We start from the raw sequence: 17,705 nt of genomic DNA on the forward strand, positions 1-17,705 counted from the left end.
AACAGACCGTTATCATTCGTTGGTGTGGACGCAAATATAGTTATAGTTCTTGGTGTGAACGGCCCTCAAAAAGAGAAGTTTTAAAGAAAAATGCCTGAGGATTTGGATATAAGAGAAGAGGATCGGGTCAGAGGTCACCCTACCGCTAGAACTCGACTTGAAAACCCATGGCTTCTCTTCAGGAGGCCTTTATTAAAGGGATAGTTCACTTTGAAATTAAATTTTGGTATGTTTTAGCTTACCTCAAGGGCATCCAAGATGTAGGTGTCTTTGTTTCCGCAGTAGTTTCAATTTTGATATTTTTAGGTCAAACCGTTCTTGTCTGTCAGTCATATAATGCAGGTCTATGGTCACTGTCTCAAAGAGCATGCACAGAGTCCAAATTAAAACAATTCCCCATCGTCCAAATTAAACAATTCCCCATCGTAAGTACACATTGATGGCCTAAGACACGAAACGAGCGGTTTGTGTGAGAAAACGAACAGTATTTATATCGTTTTTACCTCTTATAACACACCCACGTCCAAGTGATCTGAGGGCGCGGGCGCATCCTGGTGTGTGACGTGTGCGGAGACTGGTGCATAGATATATACACTAGATTTCGCATTAAAGACATTCGTTCCAATGAACTGCCGTAGCCAAGGCGACATCTAGTGTATATATCTATGCACCAGTCTCCGCACACGTCACACACCAGGATGCGCTCGCGCCCTCAGATCACTTGGACGTGGGTGTGTTATAAGAGGTAAAAACGATATAAATACTGTTCGTTTTCTCACACAAACCGCTCGTTTCGTGTCTTAGGCCATCAATGTGTACTTACGATGGGGAATTGTTTAATTTGGACGATGGGGAATTGTTTTAATTTGGACTCTGTGCATGCTCTTTGAGACAGTGACCATAGACCTGCATTAAATGACTGACAGACAAGAACGGTTTGACCTGAAAATATCAAAATTGAAACTACTGCGGAAACAAAGACACCTACATCTTGGATTCCCTTGAGGTAAGCTAAAACATACCAAAATTTAATTTCAAAGTGAACTATCCCTTTAATAGTTGTATTGTGTGGTAACCGTTTTATAAAAGCAATAAGGTACGAGAGGCTGTGCTGTATCGTGAATAAGTAACGGCTGAAGGGGTTACTCCGCTTCGTGTCGTGCCAAACAACGCCCTTCAGCCGTTACTTATTCTCGATACAGCACAGCCTCTCGTACCTTATTGCTTTTATATAACTCTGATTGTGTTCGTATGAAAGAAGACAGTCATAGACAGTTCATACACCTTAGGATGGCTTGAGGAATAATTTGCATTATTACTTTAAAGGGGTGGTTGATTATGATTTGACTTTTCTAACTTTAGTTAGTGTGTAATGTTGCTGTTTGAGCATAAACAACATCTGCAAAGTTACAACGCTCAAAGTTCAAAGCAAAGGGAGATATTTGCTTTTAAAGAAATGGCTTTTTAAGGACTACAACAAACGGCTGGTAGAGACTACACCACATTCCAGAATTTACATAAACCCCGGAACACGATTTATAGATTATCATGACAGAATATGCTAATCAATGACTAGAAGATAACTACACATAAACTACATAAATTCAACTAACCATTCAGAAATGTCCTGTTGCTTCTACATGTTGTCACTTCTTCTTGAGTCTCTCCATCATTGTCTGACTCCGGTTTGAACATACAAGGCTAAAAGTGTGTGAGGTAAAAGGACACGAGCTCTTGTAGCTCCGCCCCCTGTGCCGGGAGCAGCAGCTCATTTGCATTTAAAGGAACAGACACACAACTGCGTTTTTGCTCACCCTCAAAAAGTGACAATTTTAACATGCTATATAAAAATATCTGTGGGGTATTTAGAGCTAAAACTTCACACACACACTCTGAGGACATCAGAGACTTATTTTACATCTTGTGAAAAGGTCATTATACCACCCCTTTAATGCTAGCCGTTAAAGCAATAGTAATGGTGAAGCTCGCTTTGGCAAACACTAGTATTCGTGATAACAACCCTGAGGGTCGTTACCTAAATATATATATATATATATATATATATATATATAGTTATAGTTTTTTTTGTTTTTTTTTTATCAAGCTGGGTCACTTCTAGTCCTCTGCTTCCACAAACACACATCAGTGATGGTGAGGTTATCTGTGTGTTCTGAGCAGGTCAGTGAGTGGAGAACACTGCCCGTACCCAAAGCAATAAATGAAGTTAATATTTAATCGTGTCTGCTGTGAGGAAACCTGTGAACGTTAGCGCGGGTTTGTCTGGTTCTCGCTGCAGATAAACACTGGATCGTATGTTTCCATGATCAGGTCTCTCCAGGTTAATTATCTTTCCCCAGAGTCTCCTGCACCTCCTCTTCCTCTGCTCCTCATTTACCTGAAGGGTTCAGGTGGTGTTGTTCACTTCACCTCCCCCTCAGCCCTAACGTCTGATTACCCAGCATTCCTGACTAGCGCATAATCACCGACATTTCCAGCACACACACACACTGAGTCAACAAACTTCATCCACAACAAACTATTCAGAGACAACGGATCCCCATCAACTGTTGTGTTTCATTAGCATCACCTTTAAAACATGATGCAGTACTATTACTTATTAACTCCTAACTGGGTGAATTTAAGTCTTAATTGATTTTTTCCTTCACAATCCTTCCTTAAACAGACTTGTATGTTGTCCTTTATCCTCTGGTGTGTCGGTCAAAAAAAAAAAAAACTTCTATAAAAATATCTATTTTTAATTTGTATTTGATATTTTGTATTTTTAGGGGATTTTATGGTACTAAATTATATTTATGCAGTAGTTATAATCCACTTATTCACTTTTCGAGCAAAAAATAAAATCATGGACATGATTCATAATGGTCCTGAAAAATATAGACACACTTGTGTTCTGTTCACGGTCAAAAATGAGCGCATTAGAAATGAATGGGATATGAATTTCATCTAGTGGAAACTTTTGGTATTGCGGCCAAACAACATCTCACTGAAAGCTGAAATTCTGAACACAGCTTGTTTAGAATAATCACTTTGATTTAGTATCTATCAGAACAAGTATTGTTGTGCATTTTTCATAACAATAAATGTAAAATTATGTAACTTTTTTTTTAAGTTCATTTTTTTTTAAATGTATTCACTTCAGCAACACACGTGTCTTTGAGAAACTCAGGTCTTCAAGATTTACCTCAGTTTAAAGGAGAACTCCGGTCAATTTTAACATTGAGCTCATTTTTTTGTAAATTTGGAGTGCTGTCAGTACAGAGAACAACAACAAAAATCGGTGTTGCCTACACCGTGTTATCCTCTTTTTAAAATTTGCACCCTGTTGACTTTTAGCCTCTTAACATCCTTGATGTGTCATTACAAGTGCACAGCCAATGTGAGTGATTCCTTTAGAGTCAACACGAGTGAGTCTGACTGCAGTAGATGTGAAAGATATGAATAAAAATGATGTTATTTCAGCCAGCGCACATACCTGTATTTACATCCTGTTTTCGGCTGAAGTCCAAAGTAATCGATTGTCGAATTCACGCGCATAGGTTTAGTATCTATGATCACGCGCGTGAACTCTGCAATCGACTACTTTGGACTTCGACTGAAAACAGGATGTAAATACAGGTATGAGCGCTGGCTAAATAAATATCATTTTTATTCATATCTTTCACATCTACTGCAGTCAGATTCACCGTGTTCACTCTGAAGGAATCACTCACATGACCTGTGCACTTGTAATGACACATCAAGGATGTTAAGAGGCTAAACGCAGGTTTAAAACTTGCCCCATTGAAGTCAACAGGGTGCAAATTTTAAAAAGAGGATAACACGGTGTAGGCAACACCGATTTTTGTCGTTGTTCTCTGTACTGACAGCACTCCAAATTTACAAAAAAATGAGCTCAATGTTAAAATTGACCGGAGTTCTCCTTTAAGATGGACGTTTCATTTTCAGCTCTATGCTCAAAAAGTGAATAAATGGAATAACTTCTGCATAAATATAATTTAATAGCATTAAATCCCCTAAAAATACAAAATATTAAATAAAAAACATTATCAAACTATAATACAGTACATTCATTTCACTGAAACAATAATAAAAAAATAGGTAACTTTTGACCGCCACATGAAGAGCACCAGAGGGTTAAACATGTCAGAGATGAGAATATTGCTTCAGAATACATTATATTTCCAACATAAAAAATCCTATTTTTTCCAGACAATCAACTTTTTTACTGACTGATCTGCTAAAGCACACGACAAGGCTTACTGTCGAACCCTGATAGTGAATGAATAAATAAATAAATACTATGGTAAATGCAAATGATTACCTGCAACTAACCAACTGTGTAATTAGTGTAATAAATCATTTGAAATTACTGTGGAATGCAAAAAAAAAAAATTGTTTACTTAAGCACAGTAAATAAATATTACGGTAAATGCAAATAATCACATGCAACTAACCAACTGCGTAATTAGCATAGTGAAATAAATAGATCAGCTTAAAATGAAAAGTACTGAGTTGTTAAATTGGTCCAGTCAAACTCACACTTGGACACTTGACGGATGTTTATGGTCTATCTATGAAACATGTGACATGTCCTCATCCTAACCCAAACAGTGAAAGTAAATGCATTAAATACAGGTTTCACTCGTGACAAGTTCATCAACAGCCGTGTATTTTGCACAGTAAATGAATGACCATCTCAGACAACTAAAAAGACTTTTCTCATGTTTGTAATCTTGTGTAGTGTCCACACAGCTTTACAGAAGTCCTGATAAACTGCTGCTGATGTCCGCTGTAAAGCCCCGGCTGACGTGTATTGTGTGGCCTAACCCCACCTGCTCCCTGTGGTGGTGAATAAACAGGCACCTGTCTGAACACCCCTTCACCCCCCCCGGCTGACTTCACCTCCGCTCATTCATGCGCTCCCCTGTGGCCCACTTAACCCACAGCAAACGCACACTCGCTGCTGAAGGGGAACAAAGGCCCAACGCTGCCTCTCCCCCACGAGTCAGGGGTCAAATGTGCCTTTAGACCACCGTACACGTATATATTGCTTTATTTGTGATGATAACGCAGTGAAACATGCATATCCCGGGCGTTTAATCTCAATTAGGTGCATTAGGAGGCGTGTTTTACTTTGAATTTGTGTTTATGCTATTGTTGTATCATTTGGTTTATGTATCATTACACTTTATTTTAAGGTGTCATTGTTACAGTGTAATTATATATTTAAGTACTGAGTAATAATAATTAACTACATGTACTTACTATAGGATTAGGGTTTGGTTGAGGGTTAATTGCATGTAATTATGCATCATTTACTGTTATTACTACACTAAGTACATGTAACATATGCAACAAGGACACTGTAAAATAGTGTTACCCATTGTATTAAATTGTGCTTTTTAAGGAAAGAAAGAAATTGTGCAACACCATTTTTTTTGTCAAAGACATCATGAATGCATGCAAAAACAAGAGAGAACCATAGTATAATATATTGCTTTGTAAAATAAAACCTGTAGCTGTAGTTTGCATTTTTGGCCAAATCATTTAGTCAGATAAATACCTTCAGTAAGTTTAGTGTTTAGTTTGTCCCTGATTTTTTGATGGTTTAATTGAACAGCTGGACACCGCTGTATAGAGTCACATTCACACATTCAGCAACAACTCTTCAGAAGACAACATTACCATTAATGAAATCTCGAGACTTATAGTGGAGTCGGCTACTGAAAAACCCATCGTCATATTCCAACAAACACAAAGCCGATCAACAGCAGCAACTGAGCTTGAAGCACAAATGTACAGAATACAGTAACAATCAAAGTGATTTCAGTAGCGGATGTATATTTAGCACTGCCAGGGCTGGTTTAGATTAAAAACACACACTATAATAAAGCTAAAATAAAGTAGAGTCTTGATTTAAAACCTGTAGATTTTCCCCCGAGCTGCATGCGCCCACACACTCGCGAGCCGTGAACCTCAATGGGTTTCGCTTGAGATGAAATGGAAATGAATAATTTACTCAATCAGTATCTCTTAAAGCGATTGGAAAGCAACCGGATACTGTGGACAGGTGGCACGGCCCCGGTTACACTCCACACCTGACCCTAGATCAGTGGTAACGTGAGCTGATAACTGGGGGTTCTGACATCATGTCCTCTTGGTTTAGCATTAACGGACTATAGTGGGGTGGTGGTGGGGGGGAGAACGACAGAAAATAACACCTAAAGAAACACCTGGAATAACATGATGGACTTCATTAGCTGGACGGTTTCCGATTGCTTTCAGAGAAGATGCAACACATGTTTCCAATCCCCCAACTTTAACTAGGGATGCACGATATATCGGTCACCGCATCGGGATCGGCCGACATATGTTCAGTTTTAATGTTATCGGCCTGATAAGATAATATCTCCGATATATTAAAGCTGATAAATAATGTATTATGTCCTTCAGCTGAGACTCTTCAGATGTTCAACATGCTGATTCTGAATTGCTTGAAATATGATTGAAATCACTTCATAAAAGGAAAGTGCAGTTCAGTGCAACATGTGCAGTGCAAGTCTGTCATATCGGCTACAGAACATTATAATGAGAACATCACAATTGTGTGTTTGGGACGTGGCTTTTAATGATGAGACTTGTTTTTGTAATCAGGCTCTCAAAAATCATATAAAAATTTGGATTTAGATTCATTGGCCAATATATCGGTTATCGGCTTTCAAGTATAAAGAATTATCGGTTATCGGTATCGGTGCATCCCTAACTTTGACTCGCACTGAGATCAGTGTGTAACTCCAGGATGTCATCGGTTCATCAGGTTGGATGGAGCGCTATCCCATGCTGCCTCTCTCCGGTCTCCTCCAGCACGTGTTCCTCGGCCCGTAATGAAGACGCGACTTCATCTCGCAGAGGACCCTGATGACCCAGGAAACCCTCAGCGGTTAGCTCAGCTGCTGGATTATGTGAAGATAGGTCACATTTCTGCATCATCGTCAACTTCTGCGCCAGGAGAATACAGACGGATGAAGCTGACACGGCGCTTAGCAGGAACCGCCGGGTTACGCCGAGCCATTATCTCCAGGACATCAGAAAAAGCTCATTCACAGATCAGCATTTCTTAGCAACTCCTGCATTAGCCTATAAGACAGGGTTTGAATGAAAATAACACTCGCCGAATGCAGGTAAAAATCGACTGTGGCGGGTAACGTGTCAAATCACTAGCCAATATGGCGTGTTACTCATATTTACTCTCTTTCCTGAGGAAGTTCGTCTAAGACAAATCTGCGCAGATTTAGCACAGATACTCGAGAGTCATCATGATATATTAAACACAGTGTACTGCGCAGAATCTGCTCATATCTGGCTTACTTGAACACACACACACGTCACTGCGCAACACATAACGGCGCGCTTGTTCATTTGCATTGAAGCAATAGCGAAAATTAAAAAGCATTTGGTTGCAAGAAAACACATTGTTATTTTCCAACATCCTACATGTTCTTTTGTACTGTATTAATCTGTTGGATGACAGGATTTTCTTTGAATAATAAACTAATGTATGAAATCCAAATTTTATAAGCTGTGATGTAGTTAATCTGATTTATTTCTTCTTTTTTTGGCTAGTAGAAGTTCTGAATGGCCGGTAACTTAAAAATGTAGTGGCCAAATTGGCCAGTGAGTGAAAAAAAAGTTCATTTCAAACCCTGATTACAGGATAAATATCTGAAAAACGTGGCAGAGGAGAACACAAATTGCTTTTACCTATTTTCACAATACAACTTTTAACACACTTTTAAATTATTGTATTTTAGTATATTTTAGAAAAATAGACTTGAAGTGAAAAATCTGTTTATTTTTTAAAAGTGTATTTATTTGCACTTTATTGAAAATATATTTTAGGTATATTTTAACTGTGTGCTGGAAATTATCATTGTAACAATGCATTGAAAGTATACTTTTAAAATACATTATAGTATACAATAGTATTTTGTACAAAGTATTATTTGTCTAATAATGTGCATTTGTTATTGAAGATAAAGTGTGCAATTTGTGGTATTTGGAATAAGCTTTTTACTCAAATATATCACACCACGTTAACCTCGTGGGCAAGTGCGTCGACGTGCTTCAGGAGACCCGAGTTCGAGTCCGGCTTGTGGACCTTTCCTGATGCCGTCCTCTCTCTCTCTCTCTCTCTCTCTCTCTCTCTCTCTCTCTCTCTCTCTCTCTCTCTCTCTCCCACCTCACTTCCTGTCCAATTACTGCCCTATCCTAACAAAAGGTGAAAACGGCAAAAATATATATTATATTTAAAATAAATACACTTATGGTATATTGCTTGTATGTTTCGAAGACACTCGTAATGAATTGGTAATGTACTTGTAACACAAATAAAGTACACTTTAATATCACTAATCAAGCATGTAATTAGTCGCTACACAGGCATATACTTAAATATACTTGAAGTTGTTCCAATTTAGCACACAAAAGTACACTGAATACACTTAAAGTTGTGCTTTACTATTTAATTACAGCTAAAATATATTTAGTACAAAATTAGCCGTTTCAAAATAGCACACTTCAAGTTAACTAATCATGAACACACTTGAAGTTTACTGGTAATTAGTCTGGCTGCAATTATACTTAGCTTTTTTTTTTTTCACCGGTTTCCTCAAAAGTAATGACAATAATTCTAAATCATGTTAATACTTTTCTAATGAAACCACAAAAAAGACTTTGTATTGTAGCACTACGTGCATTTATTCAGCAACCACAATCGCAAACAATATAGTCACAAATATCGCAGACGATTGCGCTTAACACTTTCCCTGCAACTGACTGAGTTTTCCATCATTTGAGGCGACGCTTTCCTGACATTGACATAATTGACAATGTTCCTGCTTTGCATCTGTTATACAGTAGGGGGCGCTGTGACACATCATCTGAGAACAGAAGCAGCAGAAACAAGCCATTGCTGACGCACGATGTAATCTTTGGAGAAAAAAAAACATAATTTTCTCAGCTTTTAGTTCAAAATGTTTTTTTTTCTGGCTGGAGAGTTAAATAACTGAGAGTAACAGAAATCGCAATCATGATTAAAATACGAGTTATACAGCCCTTGTGTGACCCTGGACCACAAACCCAGTCACGAGTCGCACGGGTATATCTGTGGCAATAGCCAACAATACACTGTATGGGTCAAAATGATCGAGTTTTCTTTTATGTAGGGGTGTGCCAGTTTCAGAATTGGTGATGACGGTTATGAAGTGAGTCAAATGTGACGGTTCGTAACATAACCGCTGCCGCGGGTTGCGACGTTCGTCTGTTATAGTCTGACAACTTAGTTTGAATAAACGAGCAGACACTGATTAGCTACTTGATCGCCTAAATTAAAAAATAATAATATTTGTGTAGTGTTCAATGTTATCGATAGAGATACGTAACGCGGACGGGGTATTATTTCATCCGCAACCGCACTCATCATCCGCACCAACGTTTTTTGACCAAATTTCAAAGACGCACCCGCCCGTGTGATTGTTTTGCGGTCTATGGACGATGCAATGCTCTGCTGATGCGAGCCGCAAGAAAGCCCTTGTCTGTTCTAGAAAGGATGCAGAAAATATATTTAATGCTAATGTAGCGTATGAGGCTTAGGCCTACGCTGAGTTTCATTCATTTATGATGAGATGCGCTCTAGTTCACAATCAATGCAATGCAAGTGAACGCGGCGCACCGGCGCCGGTTATTATATTGTCTGCTTATATTTTTATTTATTAAATACATGCAATTGGTTGATAAAACATTTATTAAAATTTGATACAATTTGTACAAAACGAAATTCGCTTTAAAGAAAGGCTTTTAACAATGCAATGCAAGTGAACTCGGCGCGTTTGCGCCTCAATGTCACGGTCAATATATTGTCTGCTATATTTGCTTTTTATTTTTTAAATACATGCAATTGGTTTATGAAACATTTATAAAAATTAAGATACAATTTGTACAAAACAAAACTTGCGTTGGTAGGCTACTTGGCAAAAAATCAAATACAGTTGGAAACGACGTAGACCATTAATGAAACAGACTGTTAACAATTGTTTTTAATTAGTATTTAAACATTCTATGATAAAAAAATGTTTGTAAAAAATATTTTAATAACACTGTTATAAAGTTCTAATGACGGTGTTCAACTATAACCGTCGGTCTCACGGTTATATACAAACTGTCACACCCCTACTTTTATGACAAAAATCATCAGGATATTCAGTAAAGATCATGTTCCATGAAGATGTTTTGTAAATTTCCTACCGTAAATATATTAAAAAAATATTTTTGTGAGTGAATGCAGCACAATCGTAAACATAAATGCACAACTTTAAAGGAGATTTTCTCAATGTTTAGATTTTTCTGCACCATCAGATTCCAGATTTTCAATAGTTGTATCTCGACCAAATATTGTCCTATCAAACCATACATCAGTGGAAAGCTTATTTATTCAGCTGTCATATGATGTATAAATCTCAATTTTAAAAGAAATGTGACCTTGTGAGTGGTTTTGCATATAAATACTTAGGCAGTATGCTAAGAAGCGCCAAAAAATCAGAATTTGAATCTGAACCAGCCAACATCCAATAAGTGACGGTAAACACTAATATGAAAGGGCTGAGTTAAAAAAATATTGATTTCCAGATTCTCGTTTTGATAATCCGACATTGATTCTTAAATCCCAAGGTTGAACCTGCCATCCAATAATCACAATAAGCTTTGATACTTTTAATATGAAACATTCTTGGCTTTCAAATGTCATTTCATCACTGAATTCGGTCAGTAAATGTGTGTGTGTGTGTGTGTGTGTGTGTGTGTTTAATGTGTGTGACAGATGAACTGATCAACTCTTCCTCTTTACTACTAGTTACAGCAGCAAATAAACATCAGTGATCATAAGAAAGAAATTATGAAAGATTCAGAACGACATCCTGAAATCAGTCATGTCTCATATAATCCATTAATCAGTGTTTCAACGCGGATATAATGTCACGTAACGCTACATTTACCTCAGAAAAGACACTCAATGACCATAAACTAAGTTAACTATAAAAATAACTCTAGAGGAGTATTTTGATCAGTATACGCACTATAAATTCACTATATTTTTACTCAACCTGTTCTTCAATAATAAATTTATGTTTGAATAAATCCTTCATGAAAACAAGTTTATGGCATTTAAATGTTTATCTATTGGAGTAGAATCAGAATTATGGCATTACAAAGTTATGTAACCTGTAATAATATAGTAATAGCTGAACTTACCTCCCTGTATAGTTTACAGCATTATAAGAGGATTTTTTTTTTTTTTTGCTTGAGGAAAATTTTACATAAATCAAAATGAATCCATATCGAATCGAGATCAGAATTGCAAGCTTGTGAATTGAAATCGAACCGTGTCAATCAATACCCAGCCCTACTAATGTTGTTATAAATGAATCTGCCAATAAACAGGTGGATTTTGCACAGCTGTGCAAATAATCAGTGTGATAATAACACAATCATCTAATGAGCTGCATACAAAGACATTGATGCTAGTGTATGATGCCCTAAAACAGGTCCACAAGATTGTTTAGGGTGCATGATGATGCCCTATATAGGGAGCACGACATGATTGAGACACGACCACAGAGGGCCAATAGCTTAGCAAGAGTAACTCCTGCTTTATAACAATAGAAGACAGACAGATAATCTTCATATGTGTCATTACACCCCACAGAATCGCACCTAAAATCCCCCATTAGCATTTATCTGCGGGAAACAGAAACACAAACACCTGCCTCAAGACAAAATTCATTGTTTCGCTTACAAATGAGCGTCTGAGGCTAACGATAAAACAACACCCAGCGATCAAAACCACTCAAATATACAACTTGAAGATCGTGTTAAACGACTAAAAGCACGAAAATACACACAAGATGTGATTTTGATCCCTAAACCGAAAGTGTGATGAAGATTCGCTTCATTCGGGCTCATCATGCTAACATTAGCCGCTTAGCAACACCTGCATCGTGAGAAAATGATGCTGCGCTTCAATACAACAGCGATTTCATCGCGTTTCCACATCATTAAACACATATTTATCAATCAGCACTATTCAAACGCCGACAGATGTCGTTCGCTCCTCGGGTTTTTAACACATAAAGCAGATGAGGAGCGAAACATCTGGACGCGCCGCATCAATAGAAACGGAATAAACCGTCAGAGAATAAAACGACAGCCGTAAAACCTTCACAAACAACACGAGCTCGGGAGATTTACTCCGGTATGCAAACACAAACACAAAGCCTCAACCATCACGCAAGCGGTTACACAGTGAACACACTTTGGAAACGAGATGTTAATATTGAAATATTCACCTGGACTGGTGTGGATGAGGATGAGGATGAGAGGAAGGTGGTGTAAGGATGGAGAGAGGAGAGGAGGAGGTTGTTGTTGTTATTGTTGGTGGGTTACAGTCGCCAGGACTACGGTGACTATGGCGCTGCAACTCGGGGCAACGGTTGCTATAAAGCTCGCCGCGTAAACTAACTTGACGCTGCGGAAAGAGGCGGAGCTTATATATAAAGCTCAGTGCGCAACCGAACATGACGCTCAGTGAAGGGGCGGGGCTTGTGGTGATGGGAGGGAGGAGTCCGCGCGCGCGCCTCTCTTTGTGGCTTCTGTTTTTGAAATAAATTGCGGCTGATTTATTATTGATTAAATTACTGAGGAAATAACTATCATGAAAGGGCTGAAACTGCGAACGCAAGTATGTATTGCAAAATAAATGATTATCGTGGGCTGTGCGTAAACCACCAATAGGAGGCGCCCAACGATGAGTGGGCGGGGCTTTTGAAAGCAGGTCTGGATGAGATGAGAAAGAAGGGCGGGGCTTGTGCGTCAAAGCAGAAACCACTTTCCCTTGTACTCAATAATCAGCCTCACTTTTGATGAATGCTGCTGAATAAAGTCAATCAGATTGAGATTATGAAAATTTAGACCTGCCTTTTACTCCCTTGTATTTTTTTGCTTGAAGGAATACCCCAAGATTTTTGTAGTCAAAACCAGAGATATATTTTTCATGTATATGTGCATGAAAAAACCTTTACAATTAATTGTATGAAGCCACACCCACCAAAAATGAGTCAATGAAGAGGAAAAACTTGTATCTATTTACAAAATAGAACAAATGACTGCCCAACTCCAACTGAAACTGGACATTTTCATACAAAGGTGGACACCTGTTAGTGTATTGAGGGTGAACTGATCGGTGTGAAACTTTTACTCATTCCCTGTTGTATAATAAAAGAAAAAATATATTTTCTTTCATTTTACTATTGTATAGTGTTTTATGTATTTTCTTTTATTTGGGCCACCAATTATTCGTTGTTGTAATTTGTTAAAATGTAAAAAAAATCAGATGAGTAACCCTCAAATTAAACCTTTTTACAACAAAGATTCTTTTTTTCTTGCAAAAACGTTTGTATACAATGTTTTTCCAAGGAAACTCATTCAATTTAATGTTAACAGATTGCTGAGATTAGAGCATGACAACAAAGTATTAAAGTAAAAGCAATGATGTTTTGACATTCTGGAGGAATTTAAACATTTTATCCCCAAAATACACATTGATATAAACAAGGTCATGCAAACCTCAATGTTCAAAGTTGATTTTCTTTTAGCAGATAACACTTTACAAACATATGCATAAATATTTACATGTCGGTATGGCTTTAAATCTGTGTTAAGTGCATTTTGTTGTTGGCGTATATTTATAGTTTTGCTTATTCACTGTACATACAGTGGCATTAAAACATTTATACCCTTTTAAAATATCAAAGCATGTCATTTAGTGTTAGGAAACATGCTTTTTAAGCTTAACATTTGGCAAAAAATAAGCTTGTCTGGTTTGAAATAAAACAACAGATATATGTTTGGAAATGAGCACAAATGATGAAGAAAAGTGATGTTTTACGCACAGATTGCTCTGACATTTTTTACAGTGTAAGTTTGGCTTAAATGTCCGGTTTCTCCCATGATTAAGTGTCCACGAGGAAAGTTCTTTACACAGCGCGAGTGAGTTGTTTGGGCTGATGAGAGGAAACCTTCATCCTTCGGTAAAGACGCATGAGATCCGGCTCGGGCATCTCGGGATGTGAAGATAATTGTCCTCCGACAGCGAAGGCACCGGTTCTCCCAGAAACTCCTCCGGTCCGGTTTGGCAGTCGAACACTGTTGTCACAAACACACGATAATAAGCAACGTTTTTATTCAGAAAGTACATTAATGGACATTTTGAATGCCTTGAATAGTCTTTGGCCCTCAAAGAGACCATATTATCCCCTTCTTGTTTTCAGGCTCTACTAGAACAGGTTTTCCTGCTTGAATGTTGATTATTTTCCTCATATTCTCCATTGTTGCGGCTCCTCTCTTCCCAGTCTGTCAGTAACGCTCTGTTTACTTCCTGTCTCTATGAAGCCCCTCCTTCTGAAAAGCACACTGTGCTCTGATTGGTCGGCTGGAGCAGTGTGTTGTGATTGGTCGAGCGCTTTGAGTGTGTTTGGGAAATGCCCCGCCCCTTACCATAACCACCAGTTTAACTCACTACTAACTAACTCAACCAGGCCCCGCCCCTTTATTCTGCGTATGAATTATTATAATGAGGAATACTGTGACGTGTTCGTTCTCGAAACTCAAGACTACAATGGAGGTGTTTCAGGAGTTCAGAAACACTGACTCTGATATAGAGAAACTTTGTAACTTTGCAGAGCTTTTTCATGATTAAAAACAGCAACATTAAAGTCCAATGTAGTCAATCATTTTACTCAGAACTTATGATTAATTACAATGTAACTACATCACCTTAAAATAAAGTGTAACCTAATATAACAGCATTTGCATTTGTCAAACAGTGCTTTCAAAACACTTTTCATATATTTAAAGTCCCCCTGTAGTCATTAATTTTATCCCTTAAAACTCATCTTTGATCACCAAAATTACATATTTAAAAGTTTTTTAATGCCTTAAAATATCTTGAATGTAACTCGACACCCTTGTCTCATTTAGTATGCGCAGCTCTATGAATATGCAAATGAGCCCCGCCTCCACTCACTCCCTCAGCTCAGAGATCCACAGGTTAACGATCACACGTTGATCTGATTGGTTACAAGGTAGTTTGTGACGTCAGAAACACCAGCGATTTCAAAGCGTGTTTTTGAGACTGTCTTTGGTTCACTGCAGTTTTAAGGAGGAAATACTCAGCAATGCTGTCGACTTATGAATTTACACATGCTTTGTCTTAAAGCAGATTAAAAACACCACATAGACACATAAACAACATTAAAAGCTGGATTTTCTTTAAACACATGAAATATGAACATGTAAACTTTAAATAATAAGTTAGATTCTGCAGTGCATGTCATGCTTTACAGTATTTATGTGTGTTTTTACCAGTGATGGTTCTGTGGACGAGGTCGAGCTCGGGCTGAGACGCGTCTGAGGAGCCCAGATGTTCCTCAAACATGGGCATCTGCATCATGGAAAAGGAAGAAATCTGCTTGTTTTCCTGCGGTGAGTCAGTGTATGAGAACACGGTCCGGGCGTCACCAGAGAAACCTGAGTGTTAATGAAAAAACATTACTCACAACATCCAAAACTGAACTATTGTGTCCTAAATGTGAGATTGCATGCAGAATGAATGATATTTCCTCATTTGAGCTTGGAAAAACTTCATAAAATCTGTACGCCGAGATTTTTACATGCATTAGATGGATCTATTTTTGCCTCGGCCTGACAGACATCTGCCATCTGTTGCTCTAAGAGTGGAAGGACAAATTTGTGAATCATTCAGTGCCGATCGGTCCGTTCTCCGCTTACGGTCACGTCTTAAATATGCATTCTGCGTCTGCTTACTGCACATATGGCTTATATGTAAATGAGTTTATATATAGTGTCAGACACAACACGAATCTGCCACCTGCACTATTAATTAAAATAAAAACTGAAATGGTGATATGGCTGCGTATATGCGCTGCGTGTTTCAGGCACGGGGTTCATTTACACGTGAGCAACGGGGGGGGGGTTGCAGCGTCTCCATCTGCATCTGCTTTGAGTTTGAGTCGCTTTAACGCGCATTTGGGAACGAAAACATACACTAAACATCTTTACATACTTGTAGTGAGAAGCGCTTTTTGACAAATATGAAGCATAACTGTCACCCCCCTTTTTGAGAATAGACGTGAAAATGCAATATCCAAACTTAAGTGGTTGTAATTAAAGAATGCTTTGGAATATAGACCTATTTTTGGTCTTGTTTTATAGAAGACACTCAGCAGATTATTGACTGAAGTGAAAGATTCAAAAAATGAAACTATGAAAAAGTTATGGAAGTTTAGATTTACTGTAAATCAAATGTACTGTACTGAACATTTTATATTTTATATAATAGATATATTTTACAAAATAATTTTTACTATAAAATTACTATAAAATCAAAGCCACATATCTAACCAACCCGTGTTCCAAATTTGAAGTTGATATCACAAAAAATGAATTCCTATGAGTTTTTGTTTATACGCTGTACCAAAAATATCCACCGGGTGTAACCTACATTCCATTGAATGCTTTTGATGCATTTTCCTGTAACAAATTAATATATTTCTGTCCAAGTATCACTTCTATCACAAAATAGTCACCAAATATGGAACCTTGAGACTCAGACCTTTCCGACGACATGTGTTTTGTCAAGATTAGAAAAGGTTTTAAATAATAAAGTAGTTAAAAAAAAGTTGTAATATGAAACCTGACGACGCCCACTAGGGGAGGAGCCAGCTGAAAGAATTTAAAGTACCGTTTCCATGGTAACGCAATGTCCAATTTCAAAACGGGTTTCACAGGATGAATTTTGAGTTCGTAAGCTTTTTAATGATACCTAATTTGATGATTATTAAAAAAAAGCAATAAAAAAGGAGCGGCAAGTTAGCGGGATGGTGCGGTTTACATTAAATGAGTTTTATTATTTTATTAACACTAGTTGTTATTATTATTACTACTATCTTTCTTAAATACTCAATTTTTCTTTTACAGTGAAAAATTACAATAGTAATATATATAACATATGTGTATTTGATATAAAATTTTATATTTGTATTACATAATAACTAGTGGTGGGCCGTTATCGGCGTTAACGTGCTGCGTTAACGCGAGAATCTTATCAGGCGATAAAAAAAATATCGCCGTTAATCTATTCTCCAAGTTGAGTTGGGAGCTGGCTCGATGACGCAATCTACCCGCGGCCGCGAGGTACACCGACCCGGCTGCAACGCATCATATTCGTCGTCATCTTAAGTAAACACGGCTGAAAGTGAAAGCATCCATTATTTGGACTTGGTTCGGATTTAAGCCGTCCGACGAGCAGCAGCAAACTATATAGACAGAGTGTGTGGGGTCACAGTTCGGTAAATTAACACACGACTAATCCGTTCTACCACATCAAATTTAAAACGAAACACTGAATACCAGCGCGCGCGTATTATTCCCAATATATCTTAGTGGTGTAGCACATAATCTCTGTCTGCGCCCGATTTTAAGAATCATTGTTGTGTTTCTTTTTAACTGAAAAGACATCAGTTAGACAATATTCTAACTTTAAATTTGGGGTTTCA

At 37.8% G+C, this 17,705-nt stretch overlaps 2 protein-coding genes across 5 annotated transcripts in view; both read right to left on the minus strand.

Annotated features, from left to right (window-relative positions):
• rfx3 (regulatory factor X, 3 (influences HLA class II expression)) overlaps nucleotides 1-12,591 on the minus strand; it is a gene marked incomplete at its 5' end in the record, with an annotated part of 46,440 nt that extends 33,849 nt beyond the window's left edge. Inside the window, one exon of the mRNA XM_079860748.1 lies at nucleotides 12,420-12,591. The remainder of the gene's footprint in view (nucleotides 1-12,419) is intronic.
• A 949-nt stretch (nucleotides 12,592-13,540) lies between these two features.
• glis3 (GLIS family zinc finger 3) overlaps nucleotides 13,541-17,705 on the minus strand; it is a 39,931-nt gene continuing 35,766 nt past the window's right edge. For all 4 annotated transcript variants that reach the window (XR_013819977.1, XM_079860673.1, XM_079860671.1 and 1 more), the window contains 2 exons: nucleotides 15,493-15,657; nucleotides 13,541-14,274 (listed from right to left, as the gene is read on the minus strand). Coding sequence is in view for 3 of the 4 variants with exons in the window: in XM_079860673.1 (XP_079716799.1) it covers nucleotides 14,150-14,274; nucleotides 15,493-15,657 (290 nt within the window). In the remaining variant the exon portion in view is untranslated. The remainder of the gene's footprint in view (nucleotides 14,275-15,492; nucleotides 15,658-17,705) is intronic.

The sequence above is a fragment of the Squalius cephalus genome (assembly GCF_949319135.1).
Source record: "Squalius cephalus genome assembly, chromosome: 24".
NCBI lineage: Eukaryota > Metazoa > Chordata > Actinopteri > Cypriniformes > Leuciscidae > Squalius > Squalius cephalus.